Source organism: Nematolebias whitei, chromosome 19, assembly GCF_014905685.2.
Source record: "Nematolebias whitei isolate Nwh7 chromosome 19, NemWhi1, whole genome shotgun sequence".
In the NCBI taxonomy this organism is placed as follows: domain Eukaryota; kingdom Metazoa; phylum Chordata; class Actinopteri; order Cyprinodontiformes; family Rivulidae; genus Nematolebias; species Nematolebias whitei.
In genome coordinates, this window is record NC_056516.1 from 8,938,537 (window position 1) to 8,955,360 (window position 16,824).

Genomic DNA, 16,824 nt, shown 5'->3' on the forward strand with positions numbered 1-16,824 from the left:
ACTCCAGTCAGCCATCAGGTGAAAAGGAGGAACCCAGACCCAGACCAGTGGTCATTCCATATGTTGAGGGAGTATCAGAGAAACTGAGACGTTTATTTTCTAAACATAACGTCCCAGTGGCTTTTAAACCCCAAAATACATTACGGCAAAGACTGGTTCATCCCAAAGATCCAGTCCCCCGGCACAAACAGAGTAATGTTGTGTATGCTGTTCAGTGTCAGGAGGGCTGTGATCAGTCTTACATCGGGGAAACTAAACAGCCACTGGCCAAAAGGATGGACCAGCACAGAAGATCAACATCATCAGGCCAGGACTCTGCGGTCTACACTCATCTCCAGGCCAACGGTCACTCTTTCAGGGATGAAGATGTTCACATCCTGGACAGAGAGGAACGATGGTTTGAGAGAGGAGTAAAGGAGGCCATCTTTGTGAAAAGAAACCGTCCATCATTAAACAGGGGTGGAGGCCTCCGGGTTCAACTGTCCCCCTCTTACAATGCTGTTATTGCTAGTATCACTCAGCCCTCTGTGAACAGTAAACAGCCATCAGTGTGCTAATGATCCATTGTTAGGCTGATGGTCCTTCTTGATCATGTGATCAGCTGGTTTTGGTTGTCAGCAGCAAAACTGGTTGATCCACTCTGAGAAGGTGCTATTTAAGAGACTGAGCTGAATACAGCACCTCAGACTGAGGAAGTACTTTGGATTAAAGACGAAACGTTTCTATATATATTTTTTTTTTGCTTTGTTTTGTTTTTTTGTTTTCTTGTTTTTTGGATGTCCAGAGGACCAGATTGAACTTTTTTGGATTTTTCTACCTGGATTATTGAGCATGTATCAGGATATCAGATAAATATGATTTAAACCAATTTAGAGCTGTTTCTGTAATCCCAATATCAAATTCAACCTCTGTAGTAAAATATTGTGATCAGCTGTGTCAAACGCATTCCATTAGCATGAACGTTTTTACCTGTGTATGTTTCAGATGATCCTTTTTTCAGCGTGCTGCATCTGCGGTCTGATTGCTGGGATTCTCAACTTCCAGTTTGTCCGGGCGCTGAACAAACGGCCGAACTCATTGCAATCCATCCACTTGGCTGCCATGACACTGGCATGTCTCGGTAAATGAGCTGAAGCCAAACAAACTGTACGACATCATCTGTTGTGTTACAGATTATAAGACAAACTGTCTTAAAACAGGAATAATTTAGTATATTTTGTTTGCAAGTGAATTAAATGGAAAGTTCAGGGAGAAGTGGGTTTTTGTTGAAAGGTTATGAGCAATGAATATATTACCTGTTGTAGATATCTGTTGTAGCTCTTTAAAGTCAGCAGAAATCCACTTTGGTTTTGGTCCAGATCAAACCAGCTGTTAATGCAACCCTGTCAAAATTAAGCCTCCAATCTCTGCTCATTCAAAGAACTATCTGCAACAGGTAAGATATTATTTGATCATAACCTTTCAGAAGCTGCTCACTTTAGAATATCTGAAATATTTCTTTAAGGAAGTAAAAACTGCATAAGTGTTTTTTTGTTTTTTTGTTTGTTTGTTTTTTTGTTTGTTTGTTTGTTTGTTTGTTTGTTTTCTACCTTAAATCGTGGTACTTTGGTTGCATACAGCAAATAACATTTGAATATTGTAATTCAGCACATCTGCTGCCTAAAATAAAACAAATTTGAATATCTAAACTTTACCATTTTTTATTTTAACATAAAATTTTAGTTATGTTCTGCACCTTTCTCCAAATTAGATATTTGTTTCCTCATTTGAGAATGAGAACATCAGAATCCACCACATCCTAAGCATTTATATTCAATTCAATTCAATTCAAAATTATTAATCCCAGAGGGAAATTATTTGTTGTTGTAACTCGTTATCCTCATTTCATTAAGAGATGTTATAGATGCTGATGGCTGTAGACAGGAAGGATCTCTTGTAAAGGTCCATCCCACAGTGGATCCTAAGAAACTGGCTGCAGATGCCGTCCTATCCGTCCACCCAGACTCGGCTGGCCTCTCGGTTCCCCCGGGCTGTAGGACCGCCCGAATGCTGGGCAGAACTCCTCCCAGAGCGATGGCCACTCCTCCCAGCAGTCTGTCGAGCTCCTCGTCGCTGCGGACAGCCAGCTATTTGTACCGAGGGACGATCCTGTCCTTCTGCTGTCATGAGCCATGTTTCCTGCTAGTTCCAGGATCTCAGTGATCAGGCACTTGAGCACAGCTGGCAGGTAGATGAGAATGCATCCACAGAACATCCTTTTCAACTCATTTGAGATTTGGGACTGTAGTTGAGATATTATTTGAGCTTTTGAGATGTTAATCAGCTGCTGTTGGTTGTAGAAAACTGCCTTGTTGCCATGGTTACGCATCATAACAAATGTCCAAAACTAAAAAAGTTTCAGTAAAAATCCTTCCAGCTGCACAGCATCTGATACCAGAGGAAACAATCATCCAAAAAATGTGATTTACATCCAGAAAAAGAGGAATTAAAGTTTCCAAACGCAAAATCTCAGAATGAAAGTAACAGAGCTGCTCCAACATGCAGCCACCTTGAGCGGCGCATTCTAGAACATTATATGTCTTCTGTACCAAATCAGCTAATTCATTTTCTGCTGAAAATTGCATTTTTATAGTGCCATCACAATTCATCACATCATCTGCCAATCCACTTATAGTTTTATTAGAAAACTTCTGTTTCTTTCACATATTTTTATGGGATGTGGTGGAAAAAAGTAGGCCAGGGCCTGCAGGATTTGTCCTCTGGGAATGGCTAATTTCTGTCAAAACTATTTAAAACTTCCTGTCTCCTCCAGGGATCTCATCTTGTACCTTATCCACATGGCTTACGTGTCGACTGGCCAGCTCTGAGCAGCAGAGGATGTTCATGGAGAGGGAACACTCACTGCACCACTCGCATGAGATGGCCGAAAAGGTAAGACACGGCAAAAAAGAAAAGAAAAAAACATCTAAAATGATTTTAGAAGATTCAGCATGGTGTAAAAAGTGTGTCTCATTTGTGTTTTTCTTTAGGAGATTCTTGACAACTCCAGTAACGGTATTGCTCAGGTCTCCTACAACGGACACACTGCAGCATCGCCTTGATGATTCCTGTCTGGAGACAGAGACAGTCAGTGTGACAGCTTGTAGTTCACAACATTCCCCAAAATCTGCTCCAAGACAATTATATCCCCTTGGAGCCTTCAATTTTCTCCCATTAGAGGAAGACAAACGTCACAAGGACAGGTTTTGTTCTTCTGAGTTATTATGCAAACATGGATTCAGAGCTCCTCTCTCCAACTCAAACCAAAGCCTGGATGTTGACTCTGTGTCCAATCCTTCCTGGCCTCGATGGATGGATCAGAATCTTTAGTGATGAGCACAAATTAGGCATGCAGCTGATCTAGTTTTATTGGAGAGATATCGTTATTTCAGTATCATTGTCCTGGTTCAGTTTCCCCGTCTAGTTCTTGGAATGCATATTGAGGTAACCACCAGTAAACTGTATTTATTGTCCAATAATGAAATGCTTTGACATAAAAATGATGAGCTATGTACTGGAGTATGTATCAATGCTTGTTTATCAAGTACCTAGAAATCCAAACTATTTTTATAACACTTCTTTTAAATGTAATTTAAATAAAGTGTATATGGCTAATCTGAGAAGTGGTCAAGCTTTGGATGAGTTTTGTGTTTGTGGCACCTTGTAAAAAAAAAAACATTTTAGAAATTACAGTACTCTATGAAGGCAAAACACATATCGAGTAGCATTTTTCTGCTCTCGCTCAAGGTGGACGCCTTCTCCTCTCCCGCCTGCTTTTTGCTCTCCGTCTGTGCCTCGGAGCTCCTGGTACACATCTTCCAAACAAAAAAAATACTATTATGGATCTGGTGAACTGGACTTTCAATGAAATTGACAAAATATTTTGAACAAAACGACTGGGTCCTGGAGAGCCCTCATGTCCTGCTGAGACTCATGCTGCAGGATACGTCATGGACCCATGGGAAGTTTGGAAGCTGATGTGTCTTTCAGTTCTGTCTCAGGAGGACGCCGAAGACATTTATATAATTGGATTCATGAGAGCAGGGTTTCTGCATTTTGGCATCGACAGGTCCCTATGTTATCGGCTTTTGAAGAAGACGGCAGCAGCAGTTTTGGCTATGACAAAACTGCCAAGTCTGTGTGAAGGTTTAGTTTGTGCTTCGAGTACTCAAAATCAGCTGATTTATGAGCTAAACTGTAAGATGGAAGCGATTTGTGAGAATCGCAGGCCACCTGTGGCTTCTAGGACTCGCCAGCATGTTGGAGTCGACCTTGAAGAAGGCTCATAGCACGGATCAGTGGAAGGCCCACTAATCTGGCCATTTTGGATCTGGAAAGTTCCAGCAGGACTCAAGGCTGACAAGAAAAAAACAGTCTGCCTGAAGAAAATCAACACTTGTGGCTTATCTGAATCTGACTCCCATGTTTGGCCTCAGATGTGGGCCGATTATCAAACTTCTCCTGGGACTTGTCTATCGCAAATCAAACGCATGTGTTTATAAATGTTGTTGATGGTAGAGTTTTTTGATGTCTCAAATCGTGTCCTGAAAGGACAAGATGTGAAGAGATCTTTTTTGTAATACCACTATCCCATCCTCATGGTCTTTTACCTTTTTCTATCTAAAAAAGTATTCTGATAAAGAATAAGAGGCCGTGCTCTTGCAGCAGCAGCAACGTGCACTAAGCCCATCTTTCAGACGACTGTACGAACATAATCTCACTGTATCTTGGTACAATGATAATAAAGTTTATTCTGATTCTGATCCTGAGGTTTTAACAGCCTTATAAGTTCAGTTCCTAAAACCCAGCATCAGCATCACACATCGATAGTTTGAAAACAATCTTGTCGACATGATTCAAGAGCCAACCACATTCTTGTGGGACCACAGTTTAACACAATAATGCCTTTGGCAGATGAAGTAAATCTGTTTTATAGCATCTCTCAAAGCACAAAGTGTTTCATGCAGCAGTAAAACGCAGCATCACATAAACTTACAGCGACTCTGACTTGTTGTAAAGATATGCAGCCGCTCTGACAACATCATGCTGCTCACCTCCTAATTATGACGGTTTGTTGTAGTCCAGACGTGAGTGTTGTTGTTGTGTGCACATTTCTCTGCCTCTTAACCACTTCCCATCGCAGCAGAAGCTGCTGGGAGCTCTGGCTGTTTAGGGCACCACATCACTGTTCATCACCGTGACAACAGACCGCAGAGGGGGGCCGTGACACCCCCTGAGAGAGCGGAGATCTGCAATTTACCCCATCAGTGTTTCAGAGAGGAGTGCTGAATCATGCCACCTCCTGTGGTGCTGCGCTGTCAGAAAATAGTAACACAAGATCTGTGTGCGCGTGTGTGTGAGAAGCTACTTCCACATGCCGTGTCTGTGTGGGCCCGGGTGTGAGCGTTCATGTGAGCGTGCACTAATCGACACCTCAGGTCACCCTAATGATCTTAATATGAGGAGGATTACAGAATCAATAAGTGCTCTTTCAACGTCAGCGTGAAGATTATGCAATAAATGTCAGCTTAGAAAGCAGTGCATGAAGTTAGTGCAGTGAATGAACAGTGAAGATGTTCCCTGAGTAATACTCAGTAACAAAAACTAAACCAGAAAGAACTGCAATTCATCTGTTAAATATACGTGTAGAGTTTGGAACTTGACAAAACGGAACATGAAAGTGTCTGTAAGCTTTATGTTGGTGCTTTAACAGACTGAAACTTCTGCGGACTTTATGAATTAAAGACCACTAATTAGCACTGTAAAGCGAAGCCCTTTTTAAAGCCACGTGATCCCAGCTGCTAACCTATCAAGGGAAATTACAGTTCATATCAGCAGAAACCTGGGGCTTTTGTGGGCTTTGCTTTAAGCCTCTGGGGGTTTTGGGATAATTGCATCTACAACAAACAAAACACTTATTCCCAAATATCCTTGCCCACAATGAGAACTCGCTGTGATCAGCTACAGTTCTCCAGCTTTCCTGAACTTAATAAAGGTTTAGAGCTTTATGACATGTTATGGGGAAATTTAACCAGGAAGTCATTTGAGATTTATTACTCTTTTACAGGAGAAACCTGGTCCAGATGGCAGATTATTACAAAGTTACAAGCTAAAAACAAACAAAGTTACTATCGTAAAGAAAATTAAATGAGTCTAAATCAAAATTAAAGCATGCAAAATCCAGCTTTAGGATAGTAGTTTGCATTGTTCAGATACTTTATGGGTGCTATAAACTCCCCCAAAGGGACAACAGCATTAGGTCTTATTGCATATTTTTATATGTTAAACACAATGGGGCTGATATTCTTTTTTTTTCTTCTTTTTTTCGGAATAAATCCTATTTTAAATCCCATTAATATGTCAATAATTATAAATATATTGAAAATATTTATGTAAGTCTGGATTTATTGTCAGGTTAGTACTAATGTTGTCAACAAATATTCACATTATTCATCCATCCATCCATCCATTATCTTTACCCGCTTATTCCATTTTTGGGTCACGGGGGTCACTGGTGCCCATGTCCAGCAATCACTGTGTGAGGGGCAGGGTACACCCTGGACGGGTCGCAAGTCCATCACAGGGCCACATAGAGACAAACGAGACAAACAACCATTCACTCTCTCACTCACACCTAGGGACAATTTAGAATTACCAATGAGCCTAACATGCATGTTTTTGGTCTGTGGGAGGAAACCGGAGCACCCGGAGAAAACCCACGCATGCACGGAGAGAACATGCAAACTCCACCCAGAGGGGCCCCTGGACCGGGGTTTGAACCAGGGACCTGCTCGCTGAGAGGCAGCAGCTCTACCAGTTGTGCCACTCTGCTGCCCTCAACTACATATATATATTTAATTGTAATAAGCTTGAAGCAGACGGACGCTTGTCCTGAGCCTGGTTCTGCTAAAGATTTCTTCCTCATGAGGGAGTTTTTCCTTTCCACTGTCGCCTTCATGCTTGCTCAGAATGAGAGTCTACAACGAAGCAGTCTGCTCCTCAGATAAATGGTGTTAAATTACTTTTTATGTATTTGAATGTTTCTGTTCAGTGCCCTGAGATGACTTTTGTTGTGACTTGGCTCTATATAAATAAAATAATTTTAACTGTTTCTAATAATTTTCTTCTAGTCACTAACGACGTCCCTAGATGTAATACCACCGCCTCGCCAGCAGGGGGCAGTGTTCAATTATAACTAGTTTCTGACGTGCGCAGCTGTTTTCCGTTTCTCAAAGCGGAAGTCGTGACTTGTTTGTCTTCCGGTTTCTAGCAAGCATGGCGAACTTCAAGCATGCCAAAGACGACAGGAGACATGTGAGCGCGCCCGGTGAAATGCCCGCCGCTCGCGCCCCGGTCGAGCCGGACAAAGCGTCCGCCGCTCGGGACGGGGCTGCGGGCGGCGTCCCCTGCGTCATCCCGTCTTTCGCCGCCGCCTCGCAGCTGCTGTCGGCGCCATACTCGTGTCTGGTTCTGAACCCGCACCGGAGACACGTCGCTCTGGCGCCGCAGTATCTGAACAAGAAGAGGACGGGAATACAGGAGGAGCTGGACGGAGAGCTGCTGAAGTTCTCCCAGAGGTGGGGTTATGGCCATGGTGTCCAGATACTCTGTTAATTTAAACTGCCTTCACTTGGTATTTTCATGTAGTACTTTTTCATTTATGGACAAAAACACGAGTATCAAGATACTGTCAGTTTTTACACAAAACAGAGAAGTAGCGAATAAGAAACAAATAAAACAACTCAAAATAAATGTGTTTCACGCCTTTATATAACAGATAAGTCTAATACTGTTATAAAACGTGTGTCTAATTGTTTTGAGTGCAACATTTAATGATATAGAAAGTAGTTTAAAAGCTGCAGTTATTTTCTTTTAACATTTATCAGATTTTAAGAAGATGGTCTAATCCATTTCAGACTTCTGACTGAACAACCTGGTACTGTTCAGTAACAACATCATTTTTAGATCAGACCTATAGGGATTAATTTAACATCTTAAATCACAACATGTTCAGGTAGTTCTACAGAAGTTACTGGAAAATAAGATAATTAGTTCTAAATTTAATCAGAACTGTTTTGATGGGTTTTTCTTCATTAAAACGTTGTCTTTTAATTTGCAAGACCTTGTTGTTGAATATCTTTCTGCTAATGGACAATGTGCTCCAGTTCAAGATGTCGGTGGGAGTTTGTTGTAAGCAGGAGTTTGCAGGTGTGTTGGAGCAAATAAAAGGTTTGGTCGTCACTCCCAGTGTCATAAACGTCCTGTGTTTGTGTTTTCCAGTGTAAATGGCGTGCCGTTAGCTTATGACAACATCAGGCTCCTGGGCCAACGAGGACACATTTACGATGACAGCGGCTACATCCACATGGACATAGAAGCCAACTTTATTGTATTTCAGCCCAAAAAGGGACAGACCCTCCTGGTAAGAGTCGCATCATTTAGCTGCTTTTATTTAAATATCTGGGGTTTTTTTTTTGTATTATTTTGTTTTGCTCTGCTCATCAAGCAGCGCTGCATATTTTGACAATAAACTAGAACTTCTATTCATGCCCCTGGAGTATAACTGGGATAAATATACCTGATTTCCACAGGGTAAAGTAAATAAACTAGCCATGAGCCACGTAGGCTGCCTTGTGCACGGCTGCTTCAATGCCAGCATCCCCAAACCAAATCGCGTCTCCATGGAAACCTGGAGGGATAATGGACCGAAGATCGGGACAGAGCTGGAGTTCAAGGTGATGGCTCTCGATGCTGATGCTGCAGGAGTCCTGCTGATCCGGGGACAGTTAGATCGGACCAGGTGAGTTGTGAGCTGAGGTGGTACGGAGGTCGGGTTCGATGCAGAGCTAATCTGGGCTAATGACCCGAGTGCTGACTGAGAAGGTGCTCAACACATCTGCCTGTCATAAGTCTCTGCTGCCACATGAGGGTGGCGTCACGTGGAACTGGTGTTTTGGTTCAGCCAAAAATAAAAATGAAATTATAGTGAGCATAAAAACTGCTTTTTGATGATGTGAACTGAACGTTTTAAGTGAGATTTTCCTGTTTTATCATTTTCTGCAGCGTGATTCTAATAAAACTGAATCCTGTTTAATGCTGAGGGTTTATTGCAACAGATAATAAAATAATTAAATGTTGAATCGGGATAATTTATAAGTCATGCACTAGATGACGTCTCTGTGTAGGTGCGTGTGTGATGTCTGTTAGCGAAATATTTCGTGAAACAGCAAGCTGATGTAATTGAAATACAAAAAGTTGGATGTGCATATCGAACTCTTGGAGTTGAGCTCGTTTGAGGCAGCCTCCACAGCTAATCTTTATTTAAAAATCTCAAAAATTGCTTTAACTTAGTCAAAAATTGAGCTAAAATTTAATGTGGTAGTAGCTGAGAGTCATTCACTAGTACCCACACCCCGAGCACTAAGAGACAGCACCAGTGGTGTTGCATGAGATTGAATGTTATTTTCAAGATTTGACAAAATGACCATAATTCATTTTATTTACATAGAAAATTATGATTGTTCAGAACTCTGGCTGCAAGCAATGTGCATTTCTTTAAGAAATTCTAGACCTTTAATTTAGATTATTAATCGATGCAATTGGAGTTTTTCCTTTTTTGTCTTATTTATTTCTCTAAGAGGAGAACATTCAGCTCTTTGTTGTGTAGACATGTTTTTTCCAGCTATATTTCAAACGGAGCAAAATAATAGTGCAGACCTGTGTCGCTCTCAGCTGACCCTTTAAACTTGTTCATGTTCAGATATTTAAATAACCACTGATCCCAAATCTCTGATGAGGATTAGATTTGAAATCAGTAGTTTTAAACAGACCTTGTCCATATGTTGCTAATCACTAACAAAGTTTACAAGTTAAACGCTCCATATACTTGGTGTACACAGGATAAATGTTGTAGTAGCACATGGATAACGGGGCCTGTACAAATACTATCTAATGTTTGGTTTTAATGGAAAAGAATCATGAGGAGTGAATTTGTTGAGCATGTTGAATAGGGATGCACAATATTATCAGCGTGGTATCGGACAATGTTAGCGATAAAGTTAAATATCGAACATCGGCCATTCCATCAAAATAACTCACCGATTTAAAAGGTGCTGTTTGTGTGTGTGTGTGTGTGTGTGTGTGTGTGTGTGTGTGTGTGTGTGTGTGTGTATGTGTGTGTGTGCACTACATTGCCAAAATAATTTGCTCACCTGCCTTGACTCACAAATGAGTTAAGTGACGTCCCATTCCTAATCCACAGGGTTCACTATGACGCTGGTCCACCCTTTGCAGCTAGAACAGCTTCAACTCTTCCTGAAGTCTGTCCACAGGTTTAGGAGTGTGTTTATGGTTTTTTTTTTAACAGTTCTTCCAGAAGCACATTTGAGTCACATACAGATGTTGGACGAGAAGACCTGGCTCTCAGTCTCCGCTGAAATTCATCCCAAAGGTGTTCTGTCGGGTTGAGATCAGGGCTCTGTGCAGGCCAGTCAAGTTCATCCTCACCAGACTCTGCATCCAATTCTTTATGGACCTTGTTTTGTGCACTGGTGCACAGTCATGTTGGAAGAGGAAGGGGCAGCTCCAAACTGTTCCCACAAAGTTGGGAGCATGGAATAGTCCAAAATGTCTTGGTATGCTGAAGCAGTCAGAGTTCCTTTCACTGGGACTAAGGGGTCAAGCCCAGCTCCTGAAAAACAACCCCAAACCATAATCCCCACTCCACCAAACTTCACACTTGGCACAATGCAGTCAGACAAGTACCGTTCTCATGGCAACCACCAAACCCAGCCTCGTCCATCAGATTGCCAATTGGAGAAGTTTGATTCATCACTCCAGAGAACACATCAGTGTCAGCCTGAGGGAAGAGGCAACGTGGGCACTGCTTTTAGCTTTTTAGCTATATAGCCTGTATTTTGCGCTGCTAGCTTAGTGTTATGTCAGTGCCGGGGTGGGGGCCAGTTCGGTTTGGTAGGCGCAGTGCTCAGTTCTGTTGACGGGGTGGGGCACCCCGCTTGTATAATGGTAGGGGAAACATTGCGGAGTAAACCCACGCATACACGGAGAGAACATGCAAGCTCCACCCAGAAAGGCCCCCGGACTGGGATTTGAACCAAGAACCTGCTCGCTGAGAGGCAGCAGCTCTACCAGCAGCTGGGTGGCTGTGGCTGAGTGGTTAGAGCAGTCGTCCTCCAATGCGAGAGTTTGGGGTTTGAATCCACCAGCAGTCACATGTCGAAGTGTCCCTGGGCAAGACACTGAACCCCTCACTGCCTCTGATGTGTGTCCCATCAGTGTATGAATGTGATAAATCTCTGATTAGTCTCTTTAGAATGATTTGTTCAATTAGCTTTGTAGAGATCTAGTATAGAGCTGTATGAACGGGTAAATGAAGCACAGATTGTTGTAAAGAGCTTTGAGTATCTCGATAAGATAGAAAGGTGCTGTATAAGTACAGTCCATTTACCAGTTGCGCCACCGTGCTGCCCTAATTTTGTGATATAACAAAAAAAAAACAGAAATCATAGTTATTTATTTGACAAAATCAACTTAACACGTTGCTTTGCAGTATTATATAAAATTTAAAAAAAACAAGGGGTAATTTTACTTAAATTACTTTATTTAGGAAAGTATTCAGTCTCCAAGTATAAAAATAAAAAAATTAAAATGATCCTTCTGTTACCAAAAAAGTCCATGCTCAATAATCCAGGTATACAATCCAACAATTTTCAGTCAGGTCATCTGGAGTTTCTTTTTTTGCTGAAACATTTCACCTTCCATCCAGAAGGCTTCATCAGTCAAGGAAACACAGCACAAAACTGATTCTTCCCCCAACAGCTTACTCCAAAGTGGAACAAACCAGTTATGTTGGTGCTAAGAAGGTGTCTTTAGCACGCCCCCTCCTCTGGAGCCGGCCCTCTTCCTCGTCGACAGTCATGACATGACTGTCCAGTAACACGGACGCCTGCAGCGCCAGCACAACGTGATGACGTCACGCACACTGTTGAGTTTAGATTTGTGAAAATTTACAAATTTGCACTGTTCCAGTGTTGTCATTGTGTTAGAGAATAAATGTCATGAATAAATTTGACATTAAACATCATCCAATTTGAGGTGTTCCATCATTTTCAGCCCCCTTTTTGTTATCTGCATTTGGTAACGGTCCAAACTGACAAAGACCTGCAGGATAATGTATTCTAGCTCCACAGCAGAGGAAGCTACGTAGTCTCTGTAAGTAGGTCTAGAAAAAAATATCGGTACATCGGATATCGGCCAAAAATCCAAAGTCGTGCATCCCTAATGTTGGAAGTACTTTATTGCTCTGAAATTTTACATTTAAAGTAAAAATAAACAATTTCCTTTAAATTATTTAATCATGTATTTGTTAGAAAAACGATCAAGCTTCTAATTTTCCCGTTGGTGCCTGTAAATTACGAGCACTAATGGTACAAAAGGAAAAACTGCTGATTATTCTCCATCCTTTGTTTTTGTGTATCTCAGGGTGCAGGAGCTGCTGGCTATGAGTGAGAACTCCGAGTCCGGCGTTCCCATTGAACAGCTGGAACCACAGGAAGCAGAACCAGCTGCAGAACCAACCCTCCAGTCCCCCGACGACACGCCCAAGAAAAAGAAGAAGAAGAAAAAGGAAATCAAAGAGGAGGAAACGGAAGGAGAGATACCGGTACCAAGTATACCTGCCAACCAGCTGAACGGAACAACGGATGAGACAAACGGCAAGAAAAAGAAGAAAAAGAAAAAAGACAAGCATTTAAAAGAGGAACAGGAGGAGGTGGAGATCTCTCGCGAAGACGACGGGAGCAACAGTTCTGTTAGCGAAAAACCTCGCAAGAAAAGGAAGCGTGAAAGTGTGACTGATCCCACATCTAGTACGAGTGAAGATAACGCACTGACAAAACCCATGAAGAAGAGAAGAGGGGAGGCCGATCGGTTTGTCTGAAGTGGAAAGAAATGATGGACTGGATGTTCTATAAGAAACTTACATCAGTGAGGCAGAGCACCTTGATGGATCTGGAGGAAAAGCTTTATGTGCCTTAATCAAGTGCTGCTCGGTTTGAACTTGGACTGAAGATTAAATGAGCAGAAGAAACCATCACTCAGTGGACTGTGATTTCAGTTTGCTGCCTGCTGGTGGAGCTAAACCACTTCACATACACCAGCCAACACAAAGAAACAGTCAGCACTGAACACCAACACAAACCAGTTTTTATTTGGAGAATTAAAACTGATGTAAAAAAAGAAAAAGGAGCTGTAAGTGTACGAGCCAGACAAGCAGAGATCAGATGTTTTATTTGCCTCCTCCGTTTGAAACAGTCTTTGTATCCACTTAAACAAAAAGTGAGATGTTCTTTTAGCTTCCTGGTTGAGTGTTTGACACAGTTACAGTGCAGCCAATAAACTTTGGAGAACTCAAGTCCTGTGTTTTATTTGCTTTGACTGAGAACCACAGAAATGTGAAATACATGTTTGGATCTCAAACCACAAGTGTTTGTTTCTCTTAAGTTGTCGGCAGGAGTAGTTTTAACATTACAGATGGGTGTGACAGAAAATTGTTATTAAAGGTGTGGCATTGTTTAATTTAAATGTGATAAAATGCACTGTTTTAACTTTATAAAACTTGCAGCTTCTTTGTTTTACGTCGTGAGCATTTTGATGAGTTTTACTTAAGCCAAGTCTTTTAGGGAGATCTAATATTACCAGTTAAAACAAAACTCTGAACTTTATGAACATTTTCACACTCATCTGTTCTGTGGGTGTCGAGGGATGAGTTGCTGAGAGACGCCACGGGATCTTTGTGTTTTCTTTACCTCCACACGCACACACACCCATCCTCTGGTTTTTCACTGGAACTCTAATTAGCTTTTAGGTGCTAAGACTTGAGCTTATCAGAAGCTTAAAGATAAGCTTCAATTGACTAGACTATTATTCAGTTCTCACTCACTGGCAAATTTCTCGTGGAGGTTTATGCTGCCTAACATTTTAGTTCAGGTACTACAAACCGGATTCCAAAAAAGTTGGGACACTAAACAAATTGTGAATAAAAACTGAATGCAATGATGTGGAGATAGCAAATGTCAATATTTTATTCGTAATATAACATAGATGACAGATCAAAAGTTTAATCTGAGTAAATGTAACATTTTAAAGGAAAAATGATTCAAAATTTCACAGTGTCAACAAATCCCAAAAAAGTTGGGACAAGTAGCAATAAGTGGCTGGAAAAAGGAAATTGAGCATATAACAAACAGCTGGAAGACCAATTAACACTAATTAGGTCAATTGACAACATGACTGGGTATAAAAAGAGCTTCTCAGAGTGTCAGTGTCTCTCAGAAGCCAAGATGGTAAGAAGATCACCAATTCCACCATTGTTGCGCAGAAAGATTGTGCAGCAATACCAGAATGGTGTTACCCAGCGTAAAATTTTAAAACTTTTAAGTTATCATCATCAACGGTGCATAACATCATCAAAAGATTCAGAGAATCTGGAACAATCGCTGTGTGTAAGGGTCAAGGTCGCAAAACTACTGGATGCTCGTGATCTCCGGGCCCTTAAACGTCACTGCACCTCAAACAGGAATGCCACTGTCAAGGAAATAACAGAATGGGCTCAGGAATACTTCCAGAAAGCATTGTCAGTGAACACAATCCACCGTGCCACCCGCCGTTGCTAGCTGAAACTCTACAGTGCAAAGAGGAAGCCATTTCTAAGCAAGCTCCACAAGCTCAGACGTTTGCACTGGGCCAGGGGTCATTTAAAATGGAGTGTGGCAAAATGAAAGACTGTTCTGTGGTCAGATGAGTCACGATTTGAAGTTCTTTATGGAACACTGGGACGCCATGTCATCCGGACCAGAGAGGACAAGGATAGCCCAAGTTGTTATCAACGCTCCGTTCAGAAGCCTGCATCACTGATGGTATGGGGTTGCATGAGCGTTTGTGACATGGGCAGCTTGCATGTCTGGAAAGGCACCATTAATGCAGAGAACTATGTTCAGGTTCTAGAACAACATATGCTCCCATCTAGACGTCATCTCTTTCAGGGAAGGCCCTGCATTTTTCAACACGATAATGCCAGACCACATTCTGCAGCAATCACAACATCATGGCTACGTAGGAGAAGGATCCGGGTACTGAAATGGCCAGCCTGCAGTCCAGATCTTTCACCTATAGAGAACATTTGGCGCATCATAAAGAGGAAGGTGCGACAAAGAAGGCCCAAGACGATTGAACAGTTAGAGGCCTGTATTAGACATGAATGGGAGAGCATTCCTATTTCTAAACTTGAGAAACTGGTCTCCTCTGTCCCCAGACGTCTGTTGAGTGTTGTAAGAAGAAGGGGGGATGCCACACAGTGGTACAAATGGACTTGTCCCAACTTTTTGGGGATTTGTTGACACCATGAAATTTGGAAACAACAGATTTTTTCCTTAAAATGATACATTCTCTCAGTTTAAACTTTTGATCTGTGATTTGTGTTTATTCTGAATAAAGTTTTAGATGTTGGCACCTCCACATCATTGCATTCAGTTTTTATTCACAATTTGTTTAGTGTCCCAACTTTTTTGGAATCTGGTTTGTAAATGACAAGGCTCAATGAGACTAACAACCTGTATAAATAACGGTTGAATGGAAATTACTAGTTTAGAAAGCAACAACAATAAACAAGCCTGTGTGTGAATGCAAGTCCTATTTTGTCGAGCGTACCCCCCCCCCCCCCCCCCCCACACACACACACACACACATTCCGACCAAACTCGGTTGAATTCAGTCCTGCGTGTTGTTCTGCTCCAATCTCAATGCCACTGCTTTCAGGTGCTTCAATTCTCTGTTGTCCACCTAAGGACAATCTATCCATGCATTTATTGGAGATAATAAATTGTCTTTTCGACATTTTGGTCGCTGTTATTTTGACTAATTAGTGCCATTGTTTTGAAACGTGATGTAATTTTAATACACCTCAAACATTTCACTCTATTTTATTTTTATTACTGTAAGCTTATTTATTATGTCTGAAATGTTATGCACCGCAGTAATGTGTGCAGGAGTTCTGACACAGCAGCTGTGCGCGCGTCCTGCAGAGCTGTCTGGAGACGCTGTGCGTAAAACAACCAGGGCGCACAGCTGAAGGCGGATGAAGACGCTCCCCGCGGGACATGCAGACCGCGTCTCTGCTGGGCAGGGGTGTGGTGTGGCCGGCCCGGAACATCCACTGCACAGACTGGACAACGTCTCGTTGTATATTTAATAAATAATCAAAATAAAAATGTGCAATGACTTTGGACTTTTAGGGACGGAGATTTGAGTTGCCGGATCCGAGCGGTCAAAATGAGCGCGTTCCCTGATCTTGTTCCGGCATGATCCGGTTCAAATTAACCACTGGTTTTGCGCCCTCTATTTCTGCTCATTTGGATTACTGCAATCAGCAGTCGGATGATCAGATCATTCACTCACCTAACATAAACTCGTTGCAACTCTTGACAGCCCTGTTTACACTATCCTATATGTATATATCATTAGTGCAGTGGTGTCAAACTCATTTTCATTTTGGGCCACATCAAGCTCATGAATGTCCTCAAAAGGCCGGACATGGCAGACTGTAATGATAAAACTACCTATTAACAAACTGGTAAAATTTTAACTTTCTCTGCATTCGATTACTACTTGTAAAAATTAAACATTTTATGTTTGAGTAATTTGGCGTAGTGATAGTAAAAACCATCGATCATGCCTTTTGCAGAAGGAAAAGTTCTCCTTAGACAGTGG

The 16,824-nt window shown here is 41.8% G+C and overlaps 2 protein-coding genes across 2 annotated transcripts; both read left to right on the forward strand.

Annotated features, from left to right (window-relative positions):
- The first annotated feature begins 984 nt into the window (after positions 1–984).
- LOC119425416 (transmembrane protein 196) lies at positions 985–3,101 on the forward strand. The gene is made up of 3 exons (XM_037692942.1): positions 985–1,120; positions 2,813–2,931; positions 3,030–3,101. Exons 1-3 carry the CDS (start codon positions 985–987, stop codon positions 3,099–3,101), a joined length of 327 nt encoding a protein of 108 aa, XP_037548870.1.
- A 4,185-nt stretch (positions 3,102–7,286) lies between these two features.
- On the forward strand, positions 7,287–13,296 carry polr1f (RNA polymerase I subunit F). The gene is made up of 4 exons (XM_037693416.1): positions 7,287–7,616; positions 8,320–8,461; positions 8,631–8,839; positions 12,541–13,296. Exons 1-4 carry the CDS (start codon positions 7,315–7,317, stop codon positions 12,995–12,997), a joined length of 1,110 nt encoding a protein of 369 aa, XP_037549344.1. The 5' UTR covers positions 7,287–7,314; the 3' UTR covers positions 12,998–13,296.
- Positions 13,297–16,824: the final 3,528 nt, after the last annotated feature.